The sequence below is a fragment of the Boleophthalmus pectinirostris genome, unplaced genomic scaffold, assembly GCF_026225935.1.
Source record: "Boleophthalmus pectinirostris isolate CB_2022bp ecotype Guang Dong unplaced genomic scaffold, ASM2622593v1 HiC_scaffold_9, whole genome shotgun sequence".
Classification (NCBI taxonomy): Eukaryota; Metazoa; Chordata; class Actinopteri; order Gobiiformes; family Gobiidae; genus Boleophthalmus; species Boleophthalmus pectinirostris.
Window position 1 is genome coordinate 25797708 of NW_026571541.1, and position 27192 is coordinate 25824899.

The 27192-nt window shown below is 37.3% G+C and overlaps 1 protein-coding gene across 1 annotated transcript in view; it reads left to right on the top strand.

The window, feature by feature from the left end:
• The window catches only part of si (sucrase-isomaltase (alpha-glucosidase)), a 134222-nt gene that overhangs the window by 18559 nt on the left and 88471 nt on the right, over positions 1-27192 (top strand). Inside the window, exons 10-15 of the mRNA XM_020940582.2 lie at positions 2103-2222; positions 8931-9044; positions 9697-9781; positions 11722-11839; positions 18419-18590; positions 23247-23363. Of these exons, the coding sequence (XP_020796241.2) occupies positions 2103-2222; positions 8931-9044; positions 9697-9781; positions 11722-11839; positions 18419-18590; positions 23247-23363 (726 nt within the window). The remainder of the gene's footprint in view (positions 1-2102; positions 2223-8930; positions 9045-9696; positions 9782-11721; positions 11840-18418; positions 18591-23246; positions 23364-27192) is intronic.

The following is a 27192-nucleotide window of genomic DNA, read 5'->3' on the forward strand; positions in this document are numbered from 1 at the left end:
AGCATGTTTGTAGAGATCTACACTGCAGCTACAAGATTTTTTCCATATAAATATCAGCATATTGTAATAAAACTGCACATACTCAAACTGCAGTGTACAGTCAATTGACATATACTGTGCAACCCTGTTATCAGATTTCTTTCTGCCCATTTGCATAACATGTGAACAGCAAAATCTGATTAGAGTAATCTGATTTCTCTCTGATTATGCCTGTTTGCATGTTATTTTAAGAATCAGACAACTCCAAAAACCTGTCACTACTTATATTTTATGAGCATGTAACCATTCATATGCACAATAATTCATGTCTTTATGAGGTTTATGTGTCAATAACAGTGGTTTGTTGAACAGATGTCCCACTTAGCATTTATGAGGAATGTTTACTGTAATTACATTTTATTAAAACAGGCCAAATGGTGAGTCTTTAGACAGCTCTAGGTTAACAATTTATGTGTTTTGTAGGTCTCCAAGTTACCCAATATAACATTTAAAGCTGTATTTACGTCTAATTAGAAAGGGGTATTTATTTTATCCAGTGGAGCTCAACAGTGGCTGGATGCTTCTGGCTAGATTTAAAAAGTAGGCTGATATAGGGCGTTTAAAAGTTTCATGGTGGTTATCCATTTTGCAGGATGTTTTTTTTTTTTTTTAATTCCACAAATTCTTCTTCTTTTTAATTAAATCTGGGGTACCTGATTTTCAAACCATGAATTAATGAAGCTGAAGTTTATTTAAGAATTTAAATATATCTAAGCTCTCACAAACAGTTTGTCAGATCACTGGTTTTCACATGCACGATGGAAAAGTTAAGCGAGCTCTCATCCCAGTGTGTCATATAGTGACTCACATGGCTCTTTCTTACAAATTTGCCTTAGAAACTTTTTTAAAAATTTTTATTTTTTTTTTTTTTTTTTAGAAACAACGTGTAGCAGTCTGATTTTACAAGACTCTTTCTTGTGAAACTATTTTTTCATTCATGTGCCCTTACTCTGACTGGGTTTGCATCTCCACAAACCTGACTCTTACTTTGCCTGAAGGAGGGCCTACTCCTACTTATTTCCATGGAAATTGTTCCTTTAGCTATAATCTTCCACAGTATGGCATAAAACATACCCACTTCCATGGAGAATGTTCTGAAGTATGGTTTTAACTTGCTACTTCAAGTGAAATCATGCAGTTGCCATGCTATCTCCAGAAATGTACATACTGTATTTTTAAGATACTTCAAATTTAAATGTAGTCATGTCCTCTGCCAATTTTTCAAAAGGTCTTTCTGAAAATATGTATGAATGGGTATTTTACTTCTGGAACAAGACATTCCAGCTCACTTTTTAGCTCAGACAAAGCAAATTGTCACATACTGAAGCTAAAGAACATTATATCATTATTAATCATTTATTAGTTAAATCTTATTTGTCAAAAAGTATTTTCTCAAGACATTTAAATGACCCATATTACTCTATTTTTTGATCTCTGTTATAATGTTGTCTCCTCACTAAAAACATAGAGTTGTGTTTTGTTTCATTCACACAAACTCTGTATATTTAGGCTGAGTTCTTCTCTCAAACTGAAAACACTCTGTTCCACCTTGTGATGTCATGTGGTGCTCCACTGTGTTTTCAACTTTTATACACCTTCAGTAGAATCGTTTGAATTTTTTGATGTTAGTCCTGGTATTATCTCTATTGAACTAAAGGTAAAAGGATAAGACTGTTAACTTGAAAACTACCACTTCATGACATCGCAAGGTGGAACAGAGCATTTTGAGCTTTGGAGATGTAGACAGACTAATAATAAAGAGTTACTCAAACATGTGTGAATGAAACTAAACACAGCTCCAGGTATGATTTTGACTGACAGCATTATAACAAGGTTCAAGCTCACAAGACTTCAAGGCTCCATTTTAAGTAATATAGGACCTTTAAAAAACATTCCCTCTGATGCATCTGATGTATCCATTCCTAATCCTGTCAATCCTGACAACTCCCAGCGCTCCACCTTTGCTGACTCACTTGCTCGTACTTATTCTGCATTCAAAGCTGTATTTATTTGTTTTGCATTGCCATCTGTTCATCTCTGCGAATGTAATCTTTTCGTTTAAGGACCCTGCCGTAGCCACCAGTAAGAGGGTTGGAAACGCATCCTATGAAGCGTTTGACCGTGGAACAGCAGCTAATGCCTGGGTCTTTACCGCCGATGGGAAAACTCCTCTTTTGGGAGAGGTAAGGTGCATTTGTTAGTTTACTTCACACATAAGAATTGGCAAAATATATGTACAGTTAATTTTAACAGATATGATGCCAAGAGGTTTTGTAGTCCAACTCTGTACCAATGTCACTGCCAGCCTGACAAAGTTATTCTTATTACATAATTATAGAAATATATGTAGCACTATTTTTAAACAGTATGGTTCAAGAAATATGTCTGTTCAGTTCTAATAATTCAACAATATTCACTCATATTATTGTGAGTATTGTCTATTTCCATGTCCCTATCTAAAGCAGTGTAATTAAAGTAAAGTATAATTTAAGGTACTTCTACTAAAAATATTATACTAACTTTTCAGGTGTTTGGTTCTTTACCTGCTGTTAATGCTTTACTTGAAATGTTGAGCAGTATGGCATTAAACGCATCAGTCTACATAGATGCAAGAAAGTGGTGTCACCAGGCCAAGTTATAGGTCTCATCTGTGGAGAGGCATGCCTGGTTAAGAAAGCAGAATGTTTTTCAAGTTATCTTAGCAATAAAAAACTGCAAATGAAATGCAATGTACCTAGTTTAATGCCATTCTGTGGAACATTTCAAGCAAAGCAAGTAAGTGGTAGACCCGGCAAATTAAGTTATATTATACACCTTTAAGAGGATGGAGCATTTTCCTTATAATATCACCTGCTTAGAGTCCATAGTGGATGTACCATGGTAATAATAGTGCAATGGCATAGTAATTTGAGTTTAAAGGGACAGTAAGGAATTTTGGACATAGGACCTAATTTCCTAGTTAGCCAGAGTGTTGGAGATGTGTGGAGATACTTCCACTGAGTCCTTGTATTTGCAGAGGTCACTGGTTGTTAGCCTGCCACTAAAAACAGTCTTACCCACTCAACAAAACACCCAAAGCAAATCTATTATTACGCCACAATGTCGATGTAAATGTCTGTGTTGATAGAATAATGTTTGAAATAAAACTAACCTTGCATCGCATGAATTTTGCATGTTTAGGGACTATTTTCTCAGCAGCAGGGGAATTTTACTTTGCTGGTAAGATAGGTGCTAGGTGACATCAGTCCACCGCTGATACATGATTTGTGGAGTGGGTAAGACTGTTTTTAGTGGTAGGCTAGCTATGGCCATTGACATGCACTAACCTAGCACCAGCGACCTCTGCAAATACAAGTATTCCAGATCTTTAGGCATAGAAATCGATTGAGGTTGTCTTTTCCACAAGGGATATTTATTATGAAGCCACAAAAAAAGTTAAAACTGGCTATAACAGCTCTCCGCTCTCATCCTGTGCCTTGCGGTAAAAACACACTCCAGTCTAGTTCAAGGCACATGTACAAAACCAGTGCGGGGTGTTCAGATGCACCTAAAAATAGCAATTTTCAGAATGTAGAACAGTGACACCATAAAAACAATAGGGGACAGTGAACCTCAAAACAATCATGTTTACATTAATTGACAACAATCATGTATAACTGTAAATTTATTAATCGCATCTCTCACACAAGGACTGGGTGGAATATTTTAAAAAGTGTCTCCACACGTCTCCAAGACTCTGGCTCACTAGGAAATGAGGTCCTATGTCCAAAATTCTGGACTTTCCCTTTAAGCCTCACAACAAGGTTTTGAGTTCTTCCATACCACTGAGTCCAACAGTTCATGGACTGTAAATATTATGTTGTGTTTTTGTTTGTTTGCAAAGTATGCCACCATCAAATTCCACATTCTCACGCATTACATTTCCCATTCCATTACCGTCTATATATTTGCTTTCTACAGCTCTTAATAGAAACCTCAAATTCCATACATGCTATTTTGATCTTTTCCAGCTCCCATATTTCTTAGGTCTCTTCCCAACAGCTGGGGTTGACGCGAGGTGCAAAAGCCGTCCCCTCCTCTGTTTTTTTTTACAGTTCTGATTACGCACATGATTAAACCCAAGCCACGTGTTAATCTCCTTTTCACGCTGATTCTAACAGGTCAAACATATGCATTGATTCCGCATTAGTGTTTAATCTTAAGAAATGTTCTGCGTGGCCGGCCTCAGATATTTAATACGAAATAGGCAAGTCGCGTGTGCATCCATTTTGAAACGAGAAGCTATTCTTGGCTGTTTACGCTATACTGTGTCTGTTCACGCATGTGTGTGATTATAATTGATTCCACTTTATTTCCATATGAATGTGTGTGTGCTGCTAGTGGAGACAGCGGGGTCTTTGTAAACGGGACCTTTGTAGAGCAGTGTCAGTGATGAAGGAGGAACCTGGGCGACACCGGTATTTTCTTCTTGCTTTTAAGATGGCTAATTGCTTCTGTAGATAAGGATAAAAGCTTCTCCTGCTGCTCGGGATGTTTAGACTAACCTTCAACCCGCTTCTCAAATAGGTGTTGGTGCTATGCATTTCAAGGCTTTTATATGGAGCAGAATGCCAGCTCAAAATTATATAAAAACATCATTTTCAGGTTTAAGGCGCTGTCTCACAATATTAAAAATCTGAAAAAATAACTAGTTCAGTTTTAAACTCTGCAGTGGTCTAAAGTCATGTTCCTAATGCAGTTCTTGCACGCTAATGACGATGAGTTTATGAGCCCGTTTCACTTGAGTTTTGTTAACGACTAGCATGCTAACAGAGCTAAAAACACGTAATTAAATATAGACAGCAGTGGTATCATTTTAAGAGCTGATTTTACAATATATCTGTAGCCCTGTTAAACATGTGGATTCGTCCACAGGAGCTGAAGTCAATTTGCGTTTGTGAAATGTCTCCTTGACATTTTCAATGTAGTCCAACTGAAATGATGGACAGGACATAACTAATATTGATATAGTGAGGATGTGATGGTTGAACCACCTGTAGATTGAAATGCCAGTTTTTCCATGTAATATAGTTGAAGTGGGGTAACACAGAACAGTCTACAAAGAGTCAGTCCCCATGGTCAACTTTGAATATTAAAGCTTGAGGTGATAGCCAGCTTTTACTGAAGTCAATTCTTGAAGGTCCTCTATTACGCAAAATTGTTTCATGTTAAAATATTGTTACCTTATCAAAAACATACCTGGAGTTGTGTTTTATTTAATTCACATGTTTGCATTAGATTGTCTTTATCCCGATAGCTCAAAATGCTCTGTTCCACCTTGTTATGTCATGAAGCGGTGGTTTATGATATTACCTTTTTTTTTTTTTTTTTTTTTTTTTTTAATCATTTTGATAATGTGTTAAACATGTGTGAAAGAAACAAAACACAACTGCAGGTTTGTTTTTGGTGAGGAAACAACATTATAACATAGACCAGAAAATACATAACATGGGCTTTTTAAACTTACAAGAAGCATAATAACAGAGATTTTAGTATTTTAATGACAGAGAGATTTTAGCATTTTAATAACAGAGAGAAGATTTTAGTATTATAACAGAGATTTTAGTATTAGCACTAATTGTTCAGTATAATATTTAATTTTATTTCTTATTCTTCTGCTGCGAGAATTTGTGGTACACTTAAGCCTTATTAGAATTTTATTTAGCACCACATTTTGGTGAAACTTGTCGCAACACGCCTCTAATTTATCTTGAAACCAATCTATTTGAACACACTATATTTACTTTTAAATGTTTATGATGGAAGAATGAAAAGGTATCATTTGTATCAATTGTTCATGTTTTAGACTTTTAGTGCTGAAAATTATTACTTTTACTATCACGGGGGGTCACCATGGTCCTCTCCACTAATAAGAAACACTTAAGTATACAGTTCTGTCAAATAAAACTTTACTATTCAATACTTTGTTATTTACACACAAAAAAGCACCACACTTCACGCATCCGGTGGCAGTCGATGTTTGTAAACAAAACACTGGGACTGAAAAATCTATGAGGACCTGCAGGTAGGATTGACAGAGACAAGAGCACGGCTGGGGGGACTACAGTTGACAAACAAGCAAAAATAATACATTAGATACAAATGCACAGGAAGACTGCCTTATTGAGTGGTACCGCTCCGGCAGGAAGTCAACCCAGCTGACACAACCAAAGGCTGAGGAGACATTTTATCAGGTAAACGCTTAAGACGCAGAGATTTTCAGTGGCAAATGAAAGTGGAGAGAGGCGTACAGATAGGGCTGGGAGACAGGCTATGAAAGATCAGAAAGCAGACAGGAGGTGGGATATGAGCACAATGAAAAACAGCAGGCATAAGGAAAGCTGTTGTATATATATAGCAGATGAAATAAAAATGGGTTGAAATCTAAATGCATCAAATGGTGGGTTCAAATGGCATTATAATACTCTATAGGAACATAATGGTGGATTTAGTTGAGGATAGTGAAAACAATATTTTAAAAAAATGAAATTTTAAGTGTGATATAGCGAGATTGCAAATTTAATTACTGATTTTAAAAGAGCAATTTCAGCATTTGTTGATGGTGTCTCATGCCACCCATCTGCAAAACAACCACATGTACTAGCACAGCAATAAATACATAATTATGTCATTTTATTAAACACTGTGAAATATAATATAAAGGGCCCGCTAATTTTTCTATCTAACTTATAATGATGTTTTCTCATCACAAATATTCTTGGCATTGTGTTTTGATGTCATGTGGTGGTGCAGAAAGTGCCCCACTGTGTTTTTAAACTCCATACAACATAACTGGAATGATTTTTCATAATAATAATTAAGGATCATATGTTTTTGAGGTAGTAACAACATTCTAACGTGTTGATTTGGTGTAATATAGAACCTGTAAAAATAAATACATACATGACTCACTCACAAGTAAACCTAAAATCTACAAAAATGTGAGTATTCATGAAGGAACTAGCACGATGGGTTGAGCAGTTGCACAATGAACCATTTACAAATAGTTGTGGATATGTGGCCCTAGGAAAATAATAATAATAATAATAATAATTTCATGACAAATAAGCATACATAGGCAAGGTAGTCCACAACAGCACAGGACAACCAATAAATCCTGACCTTACATTTCTGACCAGCTGCCAAAAACATCTGCCGGTAAAACCAATTTGCACCCACGTACCTGATTCGTGTCTTCTCCAACTTGTAAAGTTATTGGCAGTGGAAGTACAGGTAAAAGACAGCAACCTTGGATTTTAATATCTAGCGTTTTCATGCACAGCTAGCAAACCCAGCGCGCACGTAAACACAAGAACTCAAGTCTTTTCTGCCAGGATTAATCTTTTTTTTTTTTTTGTATGTGCCATTAAGGACGACTCCTAACATGCAGCATGTCGGCAGATTGCTATTGTGTTATTGATCAGCCTCTCCTCTGTTCTCTGCCTCAGCTGTTCTCTCTCTCTCCTACCTCCTCTTCATCCCCCTCTTCTCCAACTCCCCTCATCAATACACCTCACACTCTTCATTTTGTCTGTGTGATTTCCTAAACACAGTCTCTCTGTCACTCACATAGACCTGTCTGTTTCTATCATGTATTGTGGATACTGTGCACACTATGTGCATTTGTATAGCTGAGCATGGGTGGTGTAGGGACACTTTGGTGCTGTTATAGTTAACATAAGGCCTCAGACACTGCAGGGACATTAAGTGGTGCTAATGGTGTTTAATAATCCACATAGCTCTGCAAACAATGAAGGCATATTAAGGCAGGAAGATCTGGCCTAATTCTAAGCTAAATATCATGATACAAAAGAAGAATTGCTATAATGATATAAGTGACACCAGGCAGAATACCTAAATAGTAGTAACTTAGGCCATATAAGTTGTAGTTTGAATTCATGTATTGTAACTTTTATATTGCCCTTGAAATACTGATGTATCATGTAATCCATAATACCAATGTGACCCTGACATTTGTGTCAGGCTTCTGCCTTCCAGGATGTAAAAGTACTACATGTCCATTATGCCACTGACATCAGTTTAAAGGACGTGAAATAGATTTCAATTTTCTCATGTAATTTAGGCTAAAATTTATTTTGCCCCAGTACATATAGGTAAAAGCAGCTCTTAGGGAAGGGAAAAGAAGACTAATATAGGCTATCAGCATTTCATTATAAAGCATTTTATTCTCTAAAAACAGGATTTATGCTCTTAGCATGCTAGTTATTGTCACCATTATCATTATGGTAAACACCACTCTGGCTTCTGAATGTTGTGAAAAGCACTTGCATATTAATAAAGTAAATAAGCAAGACAAGCACTTGCATATTAATAAGGTAAATAAGCAAGACATTTGGAGTTTTAAATTAACTAGTTGTGCTTCTCACATTTTTACTGATTCAGCACCTTTAATGTCACTGTAGTTGCTTTTACAGTAGTTATTGTGGACTTTCTATTTCATATTATACTGTTTTGTACTGTCTGTGACACCCACTGGTCCAATCCGTGCCATTGGCTATTCCGTGTCAGTTCTTTTGTGCAACCCAAACTGATTATCTATATCGATATAATAGAGAGAAAAACACCACAACAGGTCTGTAGCAAAAGCAGTGAATGATCGGGGGTTAGATAACAAAAAAAACTATCAAAAACTATTGGGTGAAACCGGGTCACAATCAATACGAACACCCGCGTCTTTTTGCTGTATCATTTCTCCCAGCCCAAACTCAATCCATTTCCAGCAGTGGGCGGATCAGATAACTGTAAAGCCATAATGTTGTTAAGAGTTGTTTTGTCCAAAGTCTATCGCATCTATGGTTGTAAACACATTTCGCTCTTTATCTTTTGCTCAGGTGTGGCCAGGAGAGACAGTTTTCCCTGACTACACCAGCCAAGCCTGCATCGACTGGTGGGTGGATGAGTACGAGAGGCTTTACCGCGAGATCAAGCACGATGCCCTCTGGATTGTAAGCAGTTCATAAGTCTCAACAAACACTCATTAACTCATAGTGCTGCCATTTAAAACCACTAGCTGTTTTACAAAGTCACTCCGAACGTGAGTGGTTGCTTTTTTCCCCCTCTCTTCAATGTAGCATGAATATTAAGGTCAATAAGCGACGCGAAAAACAAGCAGAAATTTGTGTTATTTTAATACTACTTTGGGGAGTTTGAATGGCTCATTATCCAGGGCTTTTGCGGTGCTAAACACGATTTTCCAGCTTGACAATCACCTCGGTTAAAAGAGTCAGGTCTTCCATGTTTAGTACATGAAAGTAAGAATAATTGTGGGAAAGATTGAATTACATTAGCAGCAAGAAAACTGCTGGTACAATCGGTTTTGTAAAAAGGTAATTTGCCAAACTGCTTTTTGTGTGGTTTGTTGATTTAGTTACTCCTGTACTGGAAAATAAAATTGCCAAAACATATTTAGTTAGGTGAGAATATGTTGTGATAATAAAATTGTGATTATAGCAGATTTGCTGGTGCCCGTTTTCTGCAATTAATATAGTTAGTTTGTAAAGCACACATTACAGGTTCCAATATTTTTGTCATTTTCAAGTGTAAATAATATGTTATGCCACCAATTGTACTTTTAAATGTATTTTTTTGCATTTGCAGGACATGAATGAAGTTGCAAGTTTCGTGAAAGGATCAAGCAAAGGCTGTGAGGACAACAACCTCAACTACCCTCCATACACGCCAAGTAAGATTTGGAGTTTAGCATTTTTTTACATTGTTGCTCTTGTTTTGTGTATTGTGCTGCCACTCTTACAAATACTGTAGGTAGGATGTTTTGCATTATTTGATTCACTGTTGGACTCTTTAAGCGATGTTAGAACAGAATGTTAGTTACCTTTTTAAAATGTCCAAACTTGTTATTTTTGTATGGAGTAGGTAGAAGTTGTACTAACTACTCCTTCTTGATTAGCATGACCTGTTTAAAGGTGCACAATTTAACTATTTTTTTTTTCTGACGGATAGTCTACCACCTGTAAAAAAAAAACAAAAAAACATAACATTTAATTGGAAACCATTTTTGCCTGGAATGTTCCATGCCATGACATTAAATGTCCTATATCCCACAAAAGCGTTAAGCTTTAAGCCATTTTTAAATGCTATTTCCTCATCAAAAACATACCCAGAGTTGAGTTCTGTTTCGTTCACACATTTGAGTAACCCTTTATTATTAGTCTGTCTACATCTCCAAAGCTCTAAATGCTCCATTCCACCTTGTGATGTCATATACATGATGATAGTTTTCACGTTAACAGCTACCTTTTACCTTTTGTTCAGTAGAGATTGGCAATTCCAGGTCTGAAATGATCCAAATGATTCTAGTGAAGGTGTGTTAAGTTTGAAAACACGGTGGAGTACCTCCTGTATTAAAGTTCAAAAAGTTAGCATCATTGTCAGTTTCTAGACATACAAAGGACTTGAAATTATGTATCTTTCCATCCCATGCGGAGACAACGATTGGGAGAGCGAGAGGCCTCTAAGTCTGCATGTGCCACCGTTCAAATCATAACACCATTCAAGTTTTGTTGCAACAAACTATACATTTACCATATTACCACATAATATTACAGTGTTTTCTGTTCGAGAGAAGAACTCAGCCTAAATATGCAGGGTCTGTGTGTTAAACATGTGTGAATGAAACAAAACACACCTCCAACTATGTTTGTGACAAGGAAAATAGTGTAATATTTTAAAGTGAACTTAGATGAAAGACTAAAATTGTATCACACCTGGACATATGAAGTCATCCTTATTGCTCTTTTTTAACAGACAAACAGTACATCTTGTGCCAAAACATATTGTTTATTTCTCATATATTCAAGGATACCCATTTATTCAGCCCTCAAGATATAGTTTGGAGTAAATTTATTCACGTTTAGTTTTGTTATCTAATTGCAAACTTGCCCTCAGGTTTCTTTCTAATAAGCCACAAGAAATGCAGCGGGAACATCTATTTTTAATCAAAACCTGCTGGTTTGGTTAAACACTCAAATATAACCCACAATTCAGAATAGTATTGGTATTGTTTTTTTTACAAGCCTTTAGGCATTTTTATTTATTTTTTATATATATATATATTTTTTTTGTTTTGTTGTGTTTATTACAGGTAAATGAGAAGAAACTTATCTTAAATTCATCAAGTCAGAGCTGTTGTCCTGACCTGACATCTAAGCAGTATTTTCATACTCATATACTACATTAAAATTCAAGCAATCCAAGTAATAAGAACCACGAACCCAAACGATAATGCACCCAACCCACTACTTCATAAAGTAGTTCTGAGCTGAAACTCATCTAAAACCCCCTCGGGTGCAATACCCCAGACACCTCTTCTGTCACAACCTGGATGACCCTAAACGTAACCGGACTGGCCACTATTTTTATTTCCCTCCTCTTCTTCCCTCACTCCCGTCGTCCCTCCATCGCTCTCTCTGCCTCCTGTTTTCTCATTGAACACTTGTCCGATTGCGGAATTCATCACCTCCCTCCCGTTCTCCCTGTTCTCTCTCCCTTTCTCTCTCATCACTCAGCTGTCTTCTGCGCGGAGCATTTGAATTCACCCCACTCGCCTCTGTCACCTCACACCACCCTGTTGTCTTCATCACGTGTGTGTATTTGTTTCCATAGGAATCCTGGACGAGGTGATGTTCAGTAAGACCTTGTGTATGGATGCCAAGCAGGCCTGGGGGAATCACTATGATGTTCACAGCCTCTACGGGTACTCCATGGTGCTGGCCACAGAGAAGTGAGTAGTAGTTGTTTGTCTAACATCATATAACTTTAGAATGGGACTAAACACCTAAATTCCACCCACAACCACATTGAAAATAGAGCCTCTGAAATGGGAAATAACATGGAAGACTAAAGGAGAGAGTGAGGGGGGAGAAGCAGTGGAGTCTGGACGTATGAGGAACAGTGTCTTCAGTCTGCAGCCAGGTGTTTACAGTCACCTGGTTTCAAACATGGCAGTCCTGAGTGATGTCACGTAGTACATTTTATTGTCTGTAGTACTTGAAAGTGCAGTAGCCACTGGAGACCTCATACACTTGCACACATACCATATTCAGACTGTAAGTCGCACTTTTTTTCATGGTTTGGATGGTCCTGCAACTACTTCGGTGCGTCTTATATGTTAAAATGTTCACACTGACAGCCGTGACAGGGCGCTCTAAGCTTGTGGGCCAGTATTTGCTACTTCTGTTACTCCTGTACCCCTGTCACTTCGCTCTATTGCGCATGTCGGCTGCAGAAGAAAGAGAAAGAGCCACTGTGCTGTCTTGTATCATGTCAGTTGATCACACCATTACTTCTGTACCACTTGGGATTCAGAAAAAGCCTGAATAATAATAATATTTTAACTGGAACTGATGCTGAGTCTGACGGCACCTACACAGAAGAGGAAACGGCTCTCCATTTACCTCTAGAAGTCGCGGAGTTGCTCAGAAGTGACACCGAGTGACTTGGAGTGAGATGGACAGTTTGAAAACTTGATATGTTGTTGATGCTATAGTTTTATTAAGTATATTTACACAGTTTTGGCTAGTGCGACTTATACTCCAGAGCGACTTGTAGGCCGAAAAATATGGTACTGTTAAAACTTGTCTCATGGGTCCGCATTGCTTTGCCTGGAATGTTTTTCAGTGTTTGTGGCAATAAACGTTATCTATCTACAATCTATGATATATATCTGTAAACTGGCTTGGTTTAATGCTTTATTGTGAAACATTCCAGCCAAAGCAAGAAAAGTTCCTTAGTGCACCTTTTAAGTAATGATAGTTTTATGTTGTATGTTAGCAAAACCTTTTAGTTCAGTTGAGATGTACTATATTATACAAACTGTCAGCAATCTACATTTGAACATTTCCCAAAACCATTCTTTAGCCAAATCCACCTTTTCTCTTCTTGCACCCCCGTGGCCAGCTTACCGCCACTGCCTGAGAGCTTACCGGCTTCATTGGCAGCCTCCAAACACAATGTAAAAAAAAATAACCCAACACACAGAATCAGTGCCGGACAGTGTACTTTTGAGTAATGACCATTGAATAGATTTGCAGAGCTGACTTGCAGATATGAACTGCAAAAATCCACTCTGTTCCAATACTTCCTGGACTTATAACCTTTTTTTAATTATACAGTGACCACCGTCGACCAATACTGTGGCTTATACCATGTGATAAGTGCAGGAATATGTTTTAATGAGCATAGCTGGCGGGCACACTGAATGAATTTCTCATCTGGGCCGGACGCTAAAACAGTTTAAGGGCCCATTACTTAAACAGAAATCAACCTAAGTATAGAATAGAACAGTTGATATATGGTAAAACCGGGTCACAGTTATGTAAATTTATGCGTATCCATCACTAGCTGCAGAGAAGTTGGGATAGCTGTGGTCCGTTTAAAGAAATATATGGATATTTCCTCATTCACATATGCTTCAAAGGCAGTTTATAGACGAAATCACTTCCCACCAGCTCATAAAGTCATGTTCTCTGTTCTAATAGTTAAAGAGAGTAAGAGGAGAAGTGATAATGGGACTACAGGTTAGATAGAATACATTTACAAATAGGTTCCTTTTAATACATCTATACCTTTTTCTCTTTCTCTACTCACACCTACGCTTGAGGAGAAAAACTGCAGGTGAATTTGAAAAATAAAACTTAAGTTATACATATCAATTTGAAACTTACTCTATTGTTTACATAAGAAAAGTGTTTTTTTGGTTTTTTTTTGGCATATATGATGTTGTCTTTCTTATTTTTGTGTTTATCCTTTCAAAATACCAGATTTAAATTACATGTTGAGTAATTTCTTGGACTACTTGGCTACTTTGTACTTCTACTTGAGTAATATTATTTTTAAGTAACTCTTCCTTTTACTCTTGAGTAAAATTTTTGGCTACTCTACCCATCTCTACCTGCAGTCTTAATGTATTGTATATAGTCATAGAAAGTCACAGTCTTGATACACAACATAAATAATATTTTGAGCCAATTTATTAAGTATAAACCAATGTTTGAAACTTGGTAATTAAAGTTAAACATATATTACTAGTAGGGATGTAACTAACCGAAATATCTTGATATCATATCTTCAGAGTTCTCGCAATATATCGAATTACAAGACTCTTTGCTTAAGTTAAGAGTTCAGCAGTAGCTAAAAAAGACAGAGGGAACTACATAGAGCATGATCTTTTGTGCCGTTTCAGTGTAAACTACAAGAAGAAATAACAGTTCTAAGCACTTTTAAGTCTTAGTTCTTTGGATTAAGTCTTGTCAAGGCATTTTAAGAGGAAAAAGTAGCATATTAATAGTTTTGTTAACCTCCACAAAATATCGCTATAAATATTGTACTTTGAGATGTGTACTGTGAAAATATCGAGAGATTTGGATATTGTTACATCCCTAATCGTGAGCCTCCACCACCATATCGTGAGCTTTCCCTTGATATCGCAATAAATGTCGTACCGCAAGGTTCAAACCGTGATGATATTGTATGAGACTTGGACATTGTTACACCTTTAATTACTAGTATACTACTAGTACAGTATACTACATTACTTGCATTTTTGTACTTGATGTTTGCGTAACCTTTGTGGCAATGCTTAGATTTGTAGCCAAAGCATGGATGTGTATCACTGTAGGGATTCAACTAGACTTCCACTGTAGCTGCACAGTTTCATACATAAACCTGCTTTCTATAATATCCATGGCAAAGTTAAAAAGAAAGTCTCTTAGTAGATGAACAACCCTGATGCATTACACGAGCATTCAAATGACTCCGGTCTCAATGGTATAGCAATTTACACAAAGCAAAAACAGCTCTGACTTTCCAGGCTTTCTAATATGCTCCAATAGTGATGGTATGGGAAATTAAATCAATTAGTTATCGGCATGCACCTGCACTAATGGGGTTTGAGCTAATGGGAAATATAAAACAAACACTGCTAATGCAATACAGACAATATAGCACAACCTTCCCACTAGACAATTGTTTCCCATGATCCATAGAGTTCATAACCTTATGTGCTACTAAGTGAAGATGACACGGGAGAAACCAATAAAATGCATCAGATATAATTCATTTTAATATACTACAGAAAAAGGTAGTCCCAGTGGATGTTAAATTAAAGGCTGCACCAAAACAATTAAGTACAACATAAATGAAAAGAAAAGAAGCAACGCTATGGGTACCTGACTGCAGCACTGAGCACTTTTCTTTTCTTTTTTTTTTATTTCTTTTTTTAAAATCTCAGTTTCTAACATCCTGTCATGGCATTTTTATCAATTAAGAAGTGGAGCAAGTACAGTTTTAAGCTCACCTGGCTTTCCCTGGACGCTCCTGCTTGGGTTGCAGGACACAGAAGAAGGGCACTTTTGTCCTGAGGGCTGTTACTCTCCCACATTGCCCTGACGCAGGATCTGCCAACCAGCCCAACTGAGACCTTTGACTGAAATACAAAGGCAACTGAAAAGCACCATGTAGTGTTGCTGCAGCTAAACTTGAATTTCCTTTGGGCTCAATGAAGTATCTGTATATCTAACTGGCTAATATTGAATTAAAAGCATATTGAATCCATTGAATAAAGTGCTTGAAGTAAAATTCCAAAATTTTGAGGTCCATTTCCTGTTTGTTTCCATGGAAATGTACGGCTTTTGCTAAAAAAAAAAAAGCAATAAAATCCAAGTCGTGTACCCTCTATCATCAACAGTAATGCTAGGACCAATAATCAAGTAAAGAAATTCTTGGTTTTTGGTATATATGAATCTTGAGAAATAACAATTATGCATACATTCTAGTAAACATCATCTTAATAAGTGAAAAGGCAGATTAAACTGTCTAGAAGGGCTGCAACTTTTAGGGAACAATTTTATTTGCGATGTTTAAAATGTAGGAGTCATTTCAGAGTGCACATTGTAACTCCAGGAGCATTAGCATTTGAGAGAAGACTTACTTCAGTACCCTTACTGTCCAATCACTCCCAAAACTCCAGCTAACTCACCCTATACCTTCTCCTTTATGTTGTGGTCCAGTTTAACTCTCATAATCTTTATAAAACTATTAGTCGACCAAGAAAAAACTGATAAGCTGAGATGGCATTGACCACATAATCAACTAAAGGACTATAGTCCAACACAGATATATAGATAATACTTTATTTATCTCAAAGGAAATTCATTTTTCAAGTAGCAACAGTCATACTTAATAATAATATCAGTAACTCAATGTTACTGATAAGATGTGTTGTATAGCCATAGATATAGAAATCGCACACAAATGACAGTAAAAATTATGAACATAAGTCACATATTAATATATTCTCTCTCATATCCATTGTTTTAAAGGTTACCAACAAAAGGTTAAAGGTTGAAGGTCTCATTGACATTTCGATTGGAAGCTTTCTGTAGGTCACTCAGCGCAGATGCATGGATTGACCGCTGAGTAGTGAATAAGATGCATGGCCTGTCTGTGAAAAATGACATGAAGTTAATACCCTTGTAAAGACAGAAGATATTTTAGTGAGAAAATCATTTTTTCTTATACAGAGCTGTGTGGACTGGACCGCAGCTCTGACCCGTTGTAAGGTCACACACATTGTATATTCTGTGAAAAACCCCTTTGAGGTCGACGCTGCTGACTCACTACTTCAATAAGGCCAGCTGCTTCTCTCACGTTGACTAATTAAAATGTATTATTGGCAGGAGACACATTTTGTGAACATCACCCGGCCTTTGTATTGTCATGGAAATCAATGCTTCTTCGATTCTCCTCATTAAGCGAAATAATAATGTACAATAGAGTTGGGAAAGTAGCGCCGACTTTGACTTTCTCTCTTTAGAGGTTTTCTCAACAATGCATTTATTCTCCGGCATATGTGTGGCCTTTGTTAATGGTGTGCAAAACTTTAGAAATAGCAAATACTTTATGACAGTGACACAGTCTATCAAAATACATGTTAAATTCCAATAGTGTGAGAAATGTTATTGTCTGTTAGAAAAGTTAAACACGAATTACTTTGTGCTTAAAACATACAATATTTAGTATAACTCAGATTCATTGTATTAGTTCTCAAAATGCATTAATTTAAAAGTCTTCTTGTCAGATCTTGGAAGATAAGTATGGGCGGGCCGGTTAATACTTAGATTGGAGACCACTGGGAATACCAGGTTCTACAGTGAGGCAGCAGTGGCTGTAGGCTAGTTGTAGGTTTTGGTGAAGGCACTTTAGCCACGTTGCCTTATCAAGGTTCTCCAACCTGTAGCTCTGGAGTTATCAGAAGCTCTCCACCTCCTTCCAATTAGCTCACCATTTCTGAATTCTGTGTATTGTGGATAATAAGTAAGATTTGATAAATTACTATTGTAAATGTATGATTTTGATGCCTCACTTGATGCACCAATAAATGGATAATGGTTTATGTTTTATAAGCATCTAACTGTTCCCCATGTAAGGCTCGCCGTGGCTCTTATATTTACTGTTTCTTTGCAATGTCTGAAATTGCTAGCTCGCTGGCATTTTCATTTTGTAAAGGTAGCTCACTGGAGAAAAAAGGTTGGAGACCCCTGCTTTATATGAATGTGTTGTATGCATATATATGCAAGTGTTGGTGGTGGTCAGAGGAACCAGTGGTGCAAATTGCAGCCTCTCTTCCATCAGTTTAACCCATGGCAAGTGTGGCTAGAATAGTAATAGGGATGTACAGATCTAGCTTATTCATTTCCGTAATGGATTCTGATACTACAGCTTTAAATTTCTGCCTATACCCGATACTAACAGATACCTTTACCGGATAGCTTTTATTTCCATAAAACAAAAATAAAATAAGACAGACTTGATGCATATGTATTATGTATGTTATTTATCTCTCAAGTAACTACAGAACTACTTTCTATTAATAAAAAATCAATACTTATTACATCAATATATATGTCCAACCAGGATATTGGCTGAACCAATATTTGGAAGCCAATATACGATCCAGCAAAATTTTTAATATCAGTGCCCATATCCAATACCAGAATCGGACTGGTGCGTAAAGTGCTGTGGGTCTCTTGAAAAGTCCTATATAAATTTAATGCATTGTTTTATTATAATTCTCATTACGTGCTGATTGGTAGAACAACCTTTACATGGTGATGGACTTTGGCTTCCAACACCGTTTTCAATATTTTGTTGTGCTAGTACTTTATCTTAAATTCTTGTAATGTGTTTGTGTGTGTATTTCTGAATAAGTCATGACCTTTTACAAAGCACTACATCCCTCTTGACTTTCCACTGCGCTGCGTCTGACACAGAGCTCATATTTCCTCTGCTTGTCTCTCCCCAGAGCGCTCCAGCGTGTGTTCGGAGAGAACCGGACCCTCATGCTGACCCGCTCCTCCTTCCCAGGTGTGGGCAAGTACTCGGGTCACTGGCTCGGAGACAACGGTGCCAACTGGAATGACATCAAATGGGCTATCCCCGGCATGCTGGAGTTTAGCCTTTTCGGAATTCCTTATGTAAGTAGAGTGTCTGCATATTTTAGATTGGAAAATACATAATACATAATATGAATTTTAAGCATGTTGTCAACGCAAAAATCTGGGGAAAGAAATACACCAAATGCTACATCCTTAAACTATCAAATGGTGAAACAGAGCATTTTTTCATGTGTGAATGAAACCAAACACTACTCCAGGTATGTTTTTGAGAAGGTAATAACATTTTAACAAAAACGTCACAAGTCAGTTTTGCATTATCGGATGCGCTAAATACTTGCAAATACATAAAGAAAATATTTGCTGATAGATTTGGCATGGAAATGTCAACTAGTATTTAGCATAAAGTGTATTTTTAGGCAAGGTTAATTTTTCTTTTTTTTAGTTGGTCCTTGGGAATGAAGAAATCTGGTCTTTCTGAGGTGATCCTTCAGTATAGATATTAAAGTGTTTATTTAGGTCAGGGTTAGAATCTCTCTCCACAGAATGGTTGGAAGTAAATGTTATATTTTTCTTCCTTTTTTCACTGTACTTCATTTCACTTTCCTACTAGCATTCTAAAGATGATGAGAAAAAATGCCATGAAGCTGTTGTGTTCATGTTAATTTCCAAAGCACAGCAACAGTGTTTTCGCCTCCAGCTAGTTACTTGTAATGCTAGCTAAAGAGCAATCAGCGTTCTCTACCCACTTGGTGATAACGCGCACACGTATCCAGCAAGGCACTGCCAAAATAATCTTGTTTGCGCATAATTTCCGTTTTGTGGTGGCAAATGACCATTTAAATGCACTGTGGTTAACTTTCTACGAACAAAATGCGCCAACAGTTCCACCCAAAATTTCCATTTCCATTTGTTGCCAGGCTTTTCAAAACTCATCTTGTACCACTTTTTGAAAATGCAAATCAGCGCCAACTACATCTGTTAATGCTTGTTCCAGTTTAGTTAACACTCTGTTCTGGCATTCTAAAATTGCTCTACATTTTTTGTTGTATTTATTTTATTATTATTATTTTTTTATCTCCTTTAAAGGTGCAGGTCTGATGTTATTGCTTTCCCTGGAATGATTCACAGTATGGTTTTAAACGTGTCTTTCTCCGAGGAGACAAGCAAGTTCATTCACTTTTTCACTGTGCATCCATCTATTCTTTTAGCAATAAAAAGAACTGCAATTAAATAAATGCTAGATTTAATGTCATAATGTGGAACATTCCAAGTAAAGCAATAATATCTGAATATAGACAAGCATGAGATGTATGTTTCGGCATGAGCTTAATGACATATAGGTCCAAATTATATAGTGTGTCTGTCTGTAATAACATGCATTATGATGTCCAGTACACCTTGCAGGTACAGTGTTAAAAAAGGGAAAAGGAAAAAAAAAAGGAGTGCAGAGCTTACAGTATCCAACAGCAATGTGGACTCTGTATATTATGAGGCAGAGGAACACAACAGGGAGTCAGCATATTCTCCCCCAGCTGTGCGCATCAGGTGGGCTTCTAGATGCCAACTATAATGCGGTCGGGCAGTGTCAAGCTGATTTGGAGACATTTTGGTTACCACTAACACATAATGAAGCTTTTTTAAATGCCCAAAGTTGTTCTTTTTTTATGGAGTAGCTGGAAGTTGTACTAACTACTGCCTCTTGATTAGGATGACCTGTTTAAAAGTGCACAATTTAACTTTTTTCTGATGGATTGTCTGCAACCTGTAAAAAAAAAAGGAAAAAAAAGGTAATAACATCTCTATGGAGACAACTTTCAGCTTTGTTTGCCTGGAATGTTCATTAAAGGTCTTATATTACACAAAATTGACTTTTGTGAGCTTTATGACATTTTAAATGCTATTTCCTCATGAAAAACATACCCAGAGTCGTGTTTTGTTTCATTCACACAAGTTTGAGTAACCCTTTATTATCAGTCTATCTACAGCTCCAAAGTTCAAAATGCTCAGTTCCACCTTGTGATGTCATGTAGTGGTAGTTTTCAAGTTACCGGCTTCTCTTTTATTCAGTAGAGCTTCACTATTCCAGTGCTGAAATTACCCAAGTTCTAGTGAAGTTGTATGGAGCATGACATCTCAAGATGGAAGGAGTGTTTTTAGTTTGAGAGAAGAACTCAAACGTGCAGGGTTTGTGTTTAAACATGTGTGAATGAAACAAAACACAACCCCAGGCATGTTTGTGATGAGGAAACAACATTATAACATAGATCAGAAATGGAGTAATTTGGGCCCTTTAAATTAAGCAATAAAAACACCAGTAATGGGATAAATACAACATAGATAAATTCTCTGCCACAGAAACATTCCAGGTAAAGTAATAACATCTCTTTCGAGATGAACAGGTGCCATATCTCCCACCAGAAAAGTTATTTGAGCAAAAGTAGTGCACCTTTAAAGTTGTTTTGTCTGGAGTCTTCCACAGTATGGCGTTAAACATATATCTCCATGGAGATAAGCAGGTGACCCCATCAAGTAAGAAGACAGGCCATTTGAAAAATAAACACATGTAATTGAAATACAAGATCAGATTAAAGCCACACTGTTGGAAATTCCTCAGCCTCTCCATCTCCACTTCTTCACCACGATCAGTGTCCAATCATCAGGAGGCAGTATTCTACCCAACAAATCCATCTTACTCCCCTAATCGCTAATGTCTCTACTTCCTGCCACAGTCTATGCGCCAAAGTCCATTCATACAATACCATCCACCCCACTGCACTGTGCTTGTCCCTGGTTGAATTCAGACTAGAGAGGGTACTAGAGTAGTGCCTGAATCGATTCCAGCATCGCCCTTAGTGAAATGCAGCCAACAGTAAACAATGGCAAGCTTGGCCTCTCTACGGACTGGCCTTTTTCTTGGACTGCACGGTGCAATTAATGTAAATAAAGATCGCCGACCACATCCACCGGCTGCCAATAACAATCAGGGCGACAGAGGGAGCATCAAGGAAGACATTTTCAAAGAGGATTTCTGGCCGGGTATTCTCCTGGTGTCACTGTTTTGCCATGGCAGGGGAATTTGTTGACTGAAGTTTCAATATGGGTTTTTAAAAGAGTGTGGGATGGCTATTAAATAAAATGACACGGAGGAGTGTGAAAGTCAATATTGTTTTTTTCGAGCCAGGCTAAAATATGACAGAGGGAGCAGTGTATTGTCACAAAGAAAAGGGCGAGACCTTTAAGGAATGAAACCCGGTAAAAACAAAGACCAGATGGTATATAATAAAATATGAAGGTAGTTTTCCAATGCAATTTCATGACAATTTGAAGTTATGATCAAAATATTTAGTTTACTGCTTTGAAGAAGAATCAGTCAGGCCTTGTTCAGTCACCATAAACCCAGTATTGAAACATTATACACACTTTATATACTAGTATTACCGTACTACAAATGTCTATTATGCCTAAAACCTGCATAGATGTGCACAGTTATTAGTTATATTTACTTAAACTTTACTTTCTGAAATGTTACTTCAAGTAGTTTCATCTCACACTTGTCTCTTTTACTTCTATTTATAGTAGTACTGGTGCGAGCAATATTATTTTTAAGTAGCAGCAATTATTTCCCACAGAGTAATTAACATTAAAATAATTAAAATGTTTATGTTTCTTGCACTTACCTTCTGATTTACATTTTGTGCTTTTGGAAATGATGATTATTTTTCTCTCCCGGTTATAACTAACTTTAAATCAAGACTTTTCTTCTAACCTGTTATTAAAGGTTAGAAGGGGTCTTAAAAGTCTTAAAAAGGTCTTAAATTTCATGTTCCTAAATTAAGGCCTTAAAAACTCTTAAATTATGTTGTCCAAGTCAGATTTTTTTTACAGATGTCTTCAATTTCATTAGCTTATTTCTTTGTATACTCAACCGGGTTGCAGTGCAGCGTTAAAGGGAAGGGGAAAAAAACAAAACAAAACAACAACATGAATCACATAACATGAATGAACATCTAATTTGGAGTATGCGCAAACAGTACTTTGGTTTCTGGCGCCGGAGGCAATGAGTAAACAATCAGTACATTGGAGGAAGATGCTGGATGGATCATGGGGAAGTGTCGATTTAATCCACAGTGGCTCTAAGATTCTAGATATAGTTGGGTAGTTGGTTGGTCATTAGAATAGCATTTGGTGTTTTTTACCCACATAATGGGTACGATGTTGGTCTTAATTTTCATGTAAGTGGTCTTTAAAAAGTCTTTAAAAAGTCTTAAATTTGGGGTAGTCAAACCTGTGGATACCCTGTAAAGGTCTTACACAATATTTACTCTAGTGAGCTTTCAGGTATGTTATAATACCTCATCTCAAACATACCTGGAGTTGTGTTTTGTATCGCTGACATTTTATTGTTTTGTTATTAGCTTTTTTTTTTTTTATTCCTGGGCAATTATTAGTTTTAGTTATTTATACTATCTTAATATATAATGATGTTACTTATAATTTTAGCTACTCTACCCACCTTTGCATTAAAATACCTAAATCATGAAAATGCAGAAACAAGTCTTCCACGCGAATAGCCAATACAAATGATATTACACATTGTTTCTTAAGCTTCACTATACACCCACACCCTTATGTCTGTACTTCATTTCATCCTTCACTTCTGTCAGTTGTCAAAGCAGCTACAACATCTCACACATATCACACATCCGTCATGAGAATATCATTCTTGTGTTTCAGATCGGGGCTGACATCTGTGGGTTCTTTGACGACAGCAGTGAGGAGCTCTGCCGCCGATGGATGCAAGTGGGAGCCTTCTACCCATTCTCCCGAAACCACAACGCTCAAGGCTACCGCGTAAGGACATTTTCTTCTATACTTGTTCTATTAGTCTGTCAAGTTTCAGATTTATACATCACACATTTGGACCAAAGCTAAACGCTGCGGGGCTTGTAACATCGTAGAGGTGATTTCAACTGTGCCGTTTCCCCAAATAGGAGGTCCGCAGAAGACTCCTTTGAGAGCATTGTCATGTTGGAGTATGGTGCATGAAGAGAGCAGAGGGACTTTTGGGGGTTGTGGGTTAGTTTGGGGAAGCAGAGTTGTTGGAAATGATTATAGCTGCTTTGGGAATGGAGGCACTTGACTGGACTTAAAAAGCACTTTACAGAAACTCACTGCGAAGTCGAGGCATAAATCTTAAAGGTGGTGTACCTCATTTTTACTGTCTGAAAAACAGAACTAGTTCTTTTTTTAAACGATTTCCCGTGGTCCGGAGTTAATACTCACTTTCCTAATGCATGTCGAGCATCGTAATTATTCATTGCAATGGTTTTAGAATCGCTTTTCACAACTTTCAGAGCTCAGTGCGGAGTCCACGGTAAAGCCAAGAACAACTACCATGCTAACACATACTTCCTGATTATCAGACAATAGTGCAGCATGCTACAGACATTGTGACCTCAAGAGCTTCTTATACAATGAGTCTGTACTGGGTCAAGGCCAGTTTTGCCGAAATACATGGGGGAAAAGTCAGGTACAGGGCTTTTAATGTACTACTTGTGTGGAGTACTCGTGTGAATGATGTATTGGACATTTTTGAAAAGTCAGTGATCTGAAGTTTGGCAGTTCGAATCCAGCTCCTGACATAAGCACATACATTTGGACTAAAGCTAAGCGCTGTGGGGCTTGTAACAGTGTAGAGGTGATTTCAACTGTGTGGTTTCCCCATAGAGAAGAAAGTAGACTGGTGCATGAAGAGAGCAGTGGGACTTTTGGGGGTTGTGGGTTAGTTTGGGGAAGCAGACTTGTCCGAAATGATTCTAGCTACTTTGAGAATGGAGGTACTTGACTGGACTTTAAAAAAGTGCTTTACAGAAACTCACTGAGAAGCCTAGTCCATCTTAAAGGCACTGTACGTGATTTTTTTTTTCCTGTCTTAAAAACATGAACACATCTAGTTCACTTGAAACTGTGCAGTCGTCCAGTGTTATAAAGCTAGCATGCTAATGTGCACATCCTAATTATCAGACAATTAACCGCTTTATAATTAAATGCAGAGAGCACACAGTGGACATATTTTGAGTTCAAGATCTGCTTTTGTAGCTGTACCGAGGCAAGAGCAGTTTTGATTTGAAAATGGTCATGTTTGAGTATAGTGGTGCATGAAGAGAGCAGAGGGACTTTTGGGGGTTGTGGGTTAGTTTGGGGAAGCAGAGTTGTTGGAAATGATTATAGCTGCTTTGGGAATGGAGGCACTTGACTGGACTTAAAAAGTGCTTTACAGAAACTCACTGCGAAGTCCACATGCAGGAAGTATAAATCATACAAACAGTATATAAACGAATGGAGGAAGTAAAGGCTTATATGTTGTTATTGTGCAGTGTGAATCTTTCCAAGTGAAACACAGTAACATAATGAAAGATCATGAACCAGCATCGTTGTATGTCCTTGCGTGAACTGATTAGTTTACTAAATATATATGTCTTTTCGCTCTATTGAAGAAATTTAATTGAAAAATTGCTTAGGAATGATGTATGGGGCTTTTTTAAGAGTGACTCATTGATCCAAAAGTTGGCAGTTTGAATCCTGTTCCTGACATAAGCACACCACACTACCGCAGTAGATGTGTCAGATCCACTGCATAAATCGTAAGTTGGCAGTTCAATCCAGGCTCCCACAGGTGCATACCGATGCTGTGTCCTGGAGCAACACCCTTAACTCACCTCGTGCCAGTGTCTGTGTACACTGTATGAATATGTTAATGGCTGAGTGGCTCCTTGACGTAAAGTGTTTTGAGTGCCCATTGATTGGAGGTATGAAAAAACATTATGTAAATGTGATCATTTACCTTTTTGCTCCAGCCTGGACAAGTGCGAATGAACTGACACTTGATTTATGTAATATTTAATTGCAACACTGAAACCAAACAGACCAAGTCTGACCAATTAATTATGAACCAGTAATTAATTTAGACTGAACCTTTAACCAGAACTATGTAGGACACATTAGGTAAGCACTAGAGATAATCCGATATGGATTTTTGAGCCTATATAATATCCAACATTTATCTTTCTGACAATTTTTGCCAATACTGCTATTAAGATTTTAAAATCCAGAGCAAGGCCCACAAATGCATGCTTAAGAAGATATATTGTTTCTGCTTTAGTTATAGTCACGGTCATCATTTATAATTTTGACACTTCAAGTTGCAATATTGACCTAAAATGACTAAATACAAGGAACTAGTTTGTAGACTTATGCGTAAAAAGAATTGCAGTGCCCAATGGAAGCCGATGTTGCTGTAAAGGTCATCACAACAAAGCTCAGTGTAGTTAGCAATGGATAGTTGCACATTACACCAGTGAGTAGCAGATTTTTTTCATTTTTTACAAAAAATTACTACGCATTGCTGCAGAATTCTACACATATCACGATTAATAAATTAAAATAGGAGAACAAAGTAAGTGCAGAGCAATGGCCACATACCGGTGGCAGTTAAAACAGGAGAATAAAGATTACTCACACTTTCATAAATCACGCTAAATACTTGAAGTGGCTGAATGAGAAGGGGGAACCACTATAATACACAAACAAAGAATATTTCTCTGGGACATATCATCATTTGTTGCATGATTGTGTAAACATAGAGCCATATTTTTAGCTGGTCTAATGGCTCTTTTGTTTCCATTTTTACTCATTTGTTGGTTCAAAAGACAAATCTGACGCACAGAGAATAAACTCGGAATGACACATGGGCACACAGAGGCTGGAGCAGTGCAGAAAAAAAAATACTGGTACGAAATATTGTCTAAATTTCCAGTATAAATGTCTGAAGACTCATAAATATCAGACCAATACCACTATGTAGGAAAATAAAACTCACAGCTACCCATACTTTCTAAATAAAGATGTATTATTTATTATTACTGTAAACAACAGGACTAACTTCGCTGTAAACTGGATAAGTAATTAAATACAAGGTTATATATAGTCTAAGCCAGACACCAGAATAACCAGTAATTCTATGCACCACCATTGATCAGTGGACGTCCATTTGAGAAGCGGAGCGCATAGAGAGCAGAGACATGCTCGTGATGAATCTGAAGTATGGCTAATGTGTGACCTTTGCTTTGCCCTAATCACGGCTTTCATTACATGGCAACGCAGGCCAATACGCACATACACGCACACACACATACGCACCCACGCACACATGTAGCCTAGCCTTCTCATCACCAGAACATTCTCTCGGGGCATAAATGATTAGCGCGATGAGAGGAGCACGGCCTGTTAGCAGCTAATCACCCTCTTACTCGGCACTATCATGGAAATTAAATCATACTTTTCAGTTTTGGCGGCTCACTTTTTTCCGCTTTTTGTTTCAATCGCTCAACTTCGCTTCTCATAATTTCCCATTTCAGAACGTTCTATAACAATTCACCACTAATGATTATTAATGTCATTAAGGCCCACTTATTTATAACAGGTCGTGCTGATGAGTGTAGTATTGTGAATCTGTCTCATTGCTATAATAGTCAAGCGTGATAAGGCTTTTTTGTTAATTGTTCTTTGTGGACTTCAGTTTTAAAATCAGAACTAAACAAAAACACATTTAGCAGTATTTGATAGTCAGATCAAAGATTAGTACAGTGAGCACCAGTGTGTCTGATCTAAAGAGTAGGGT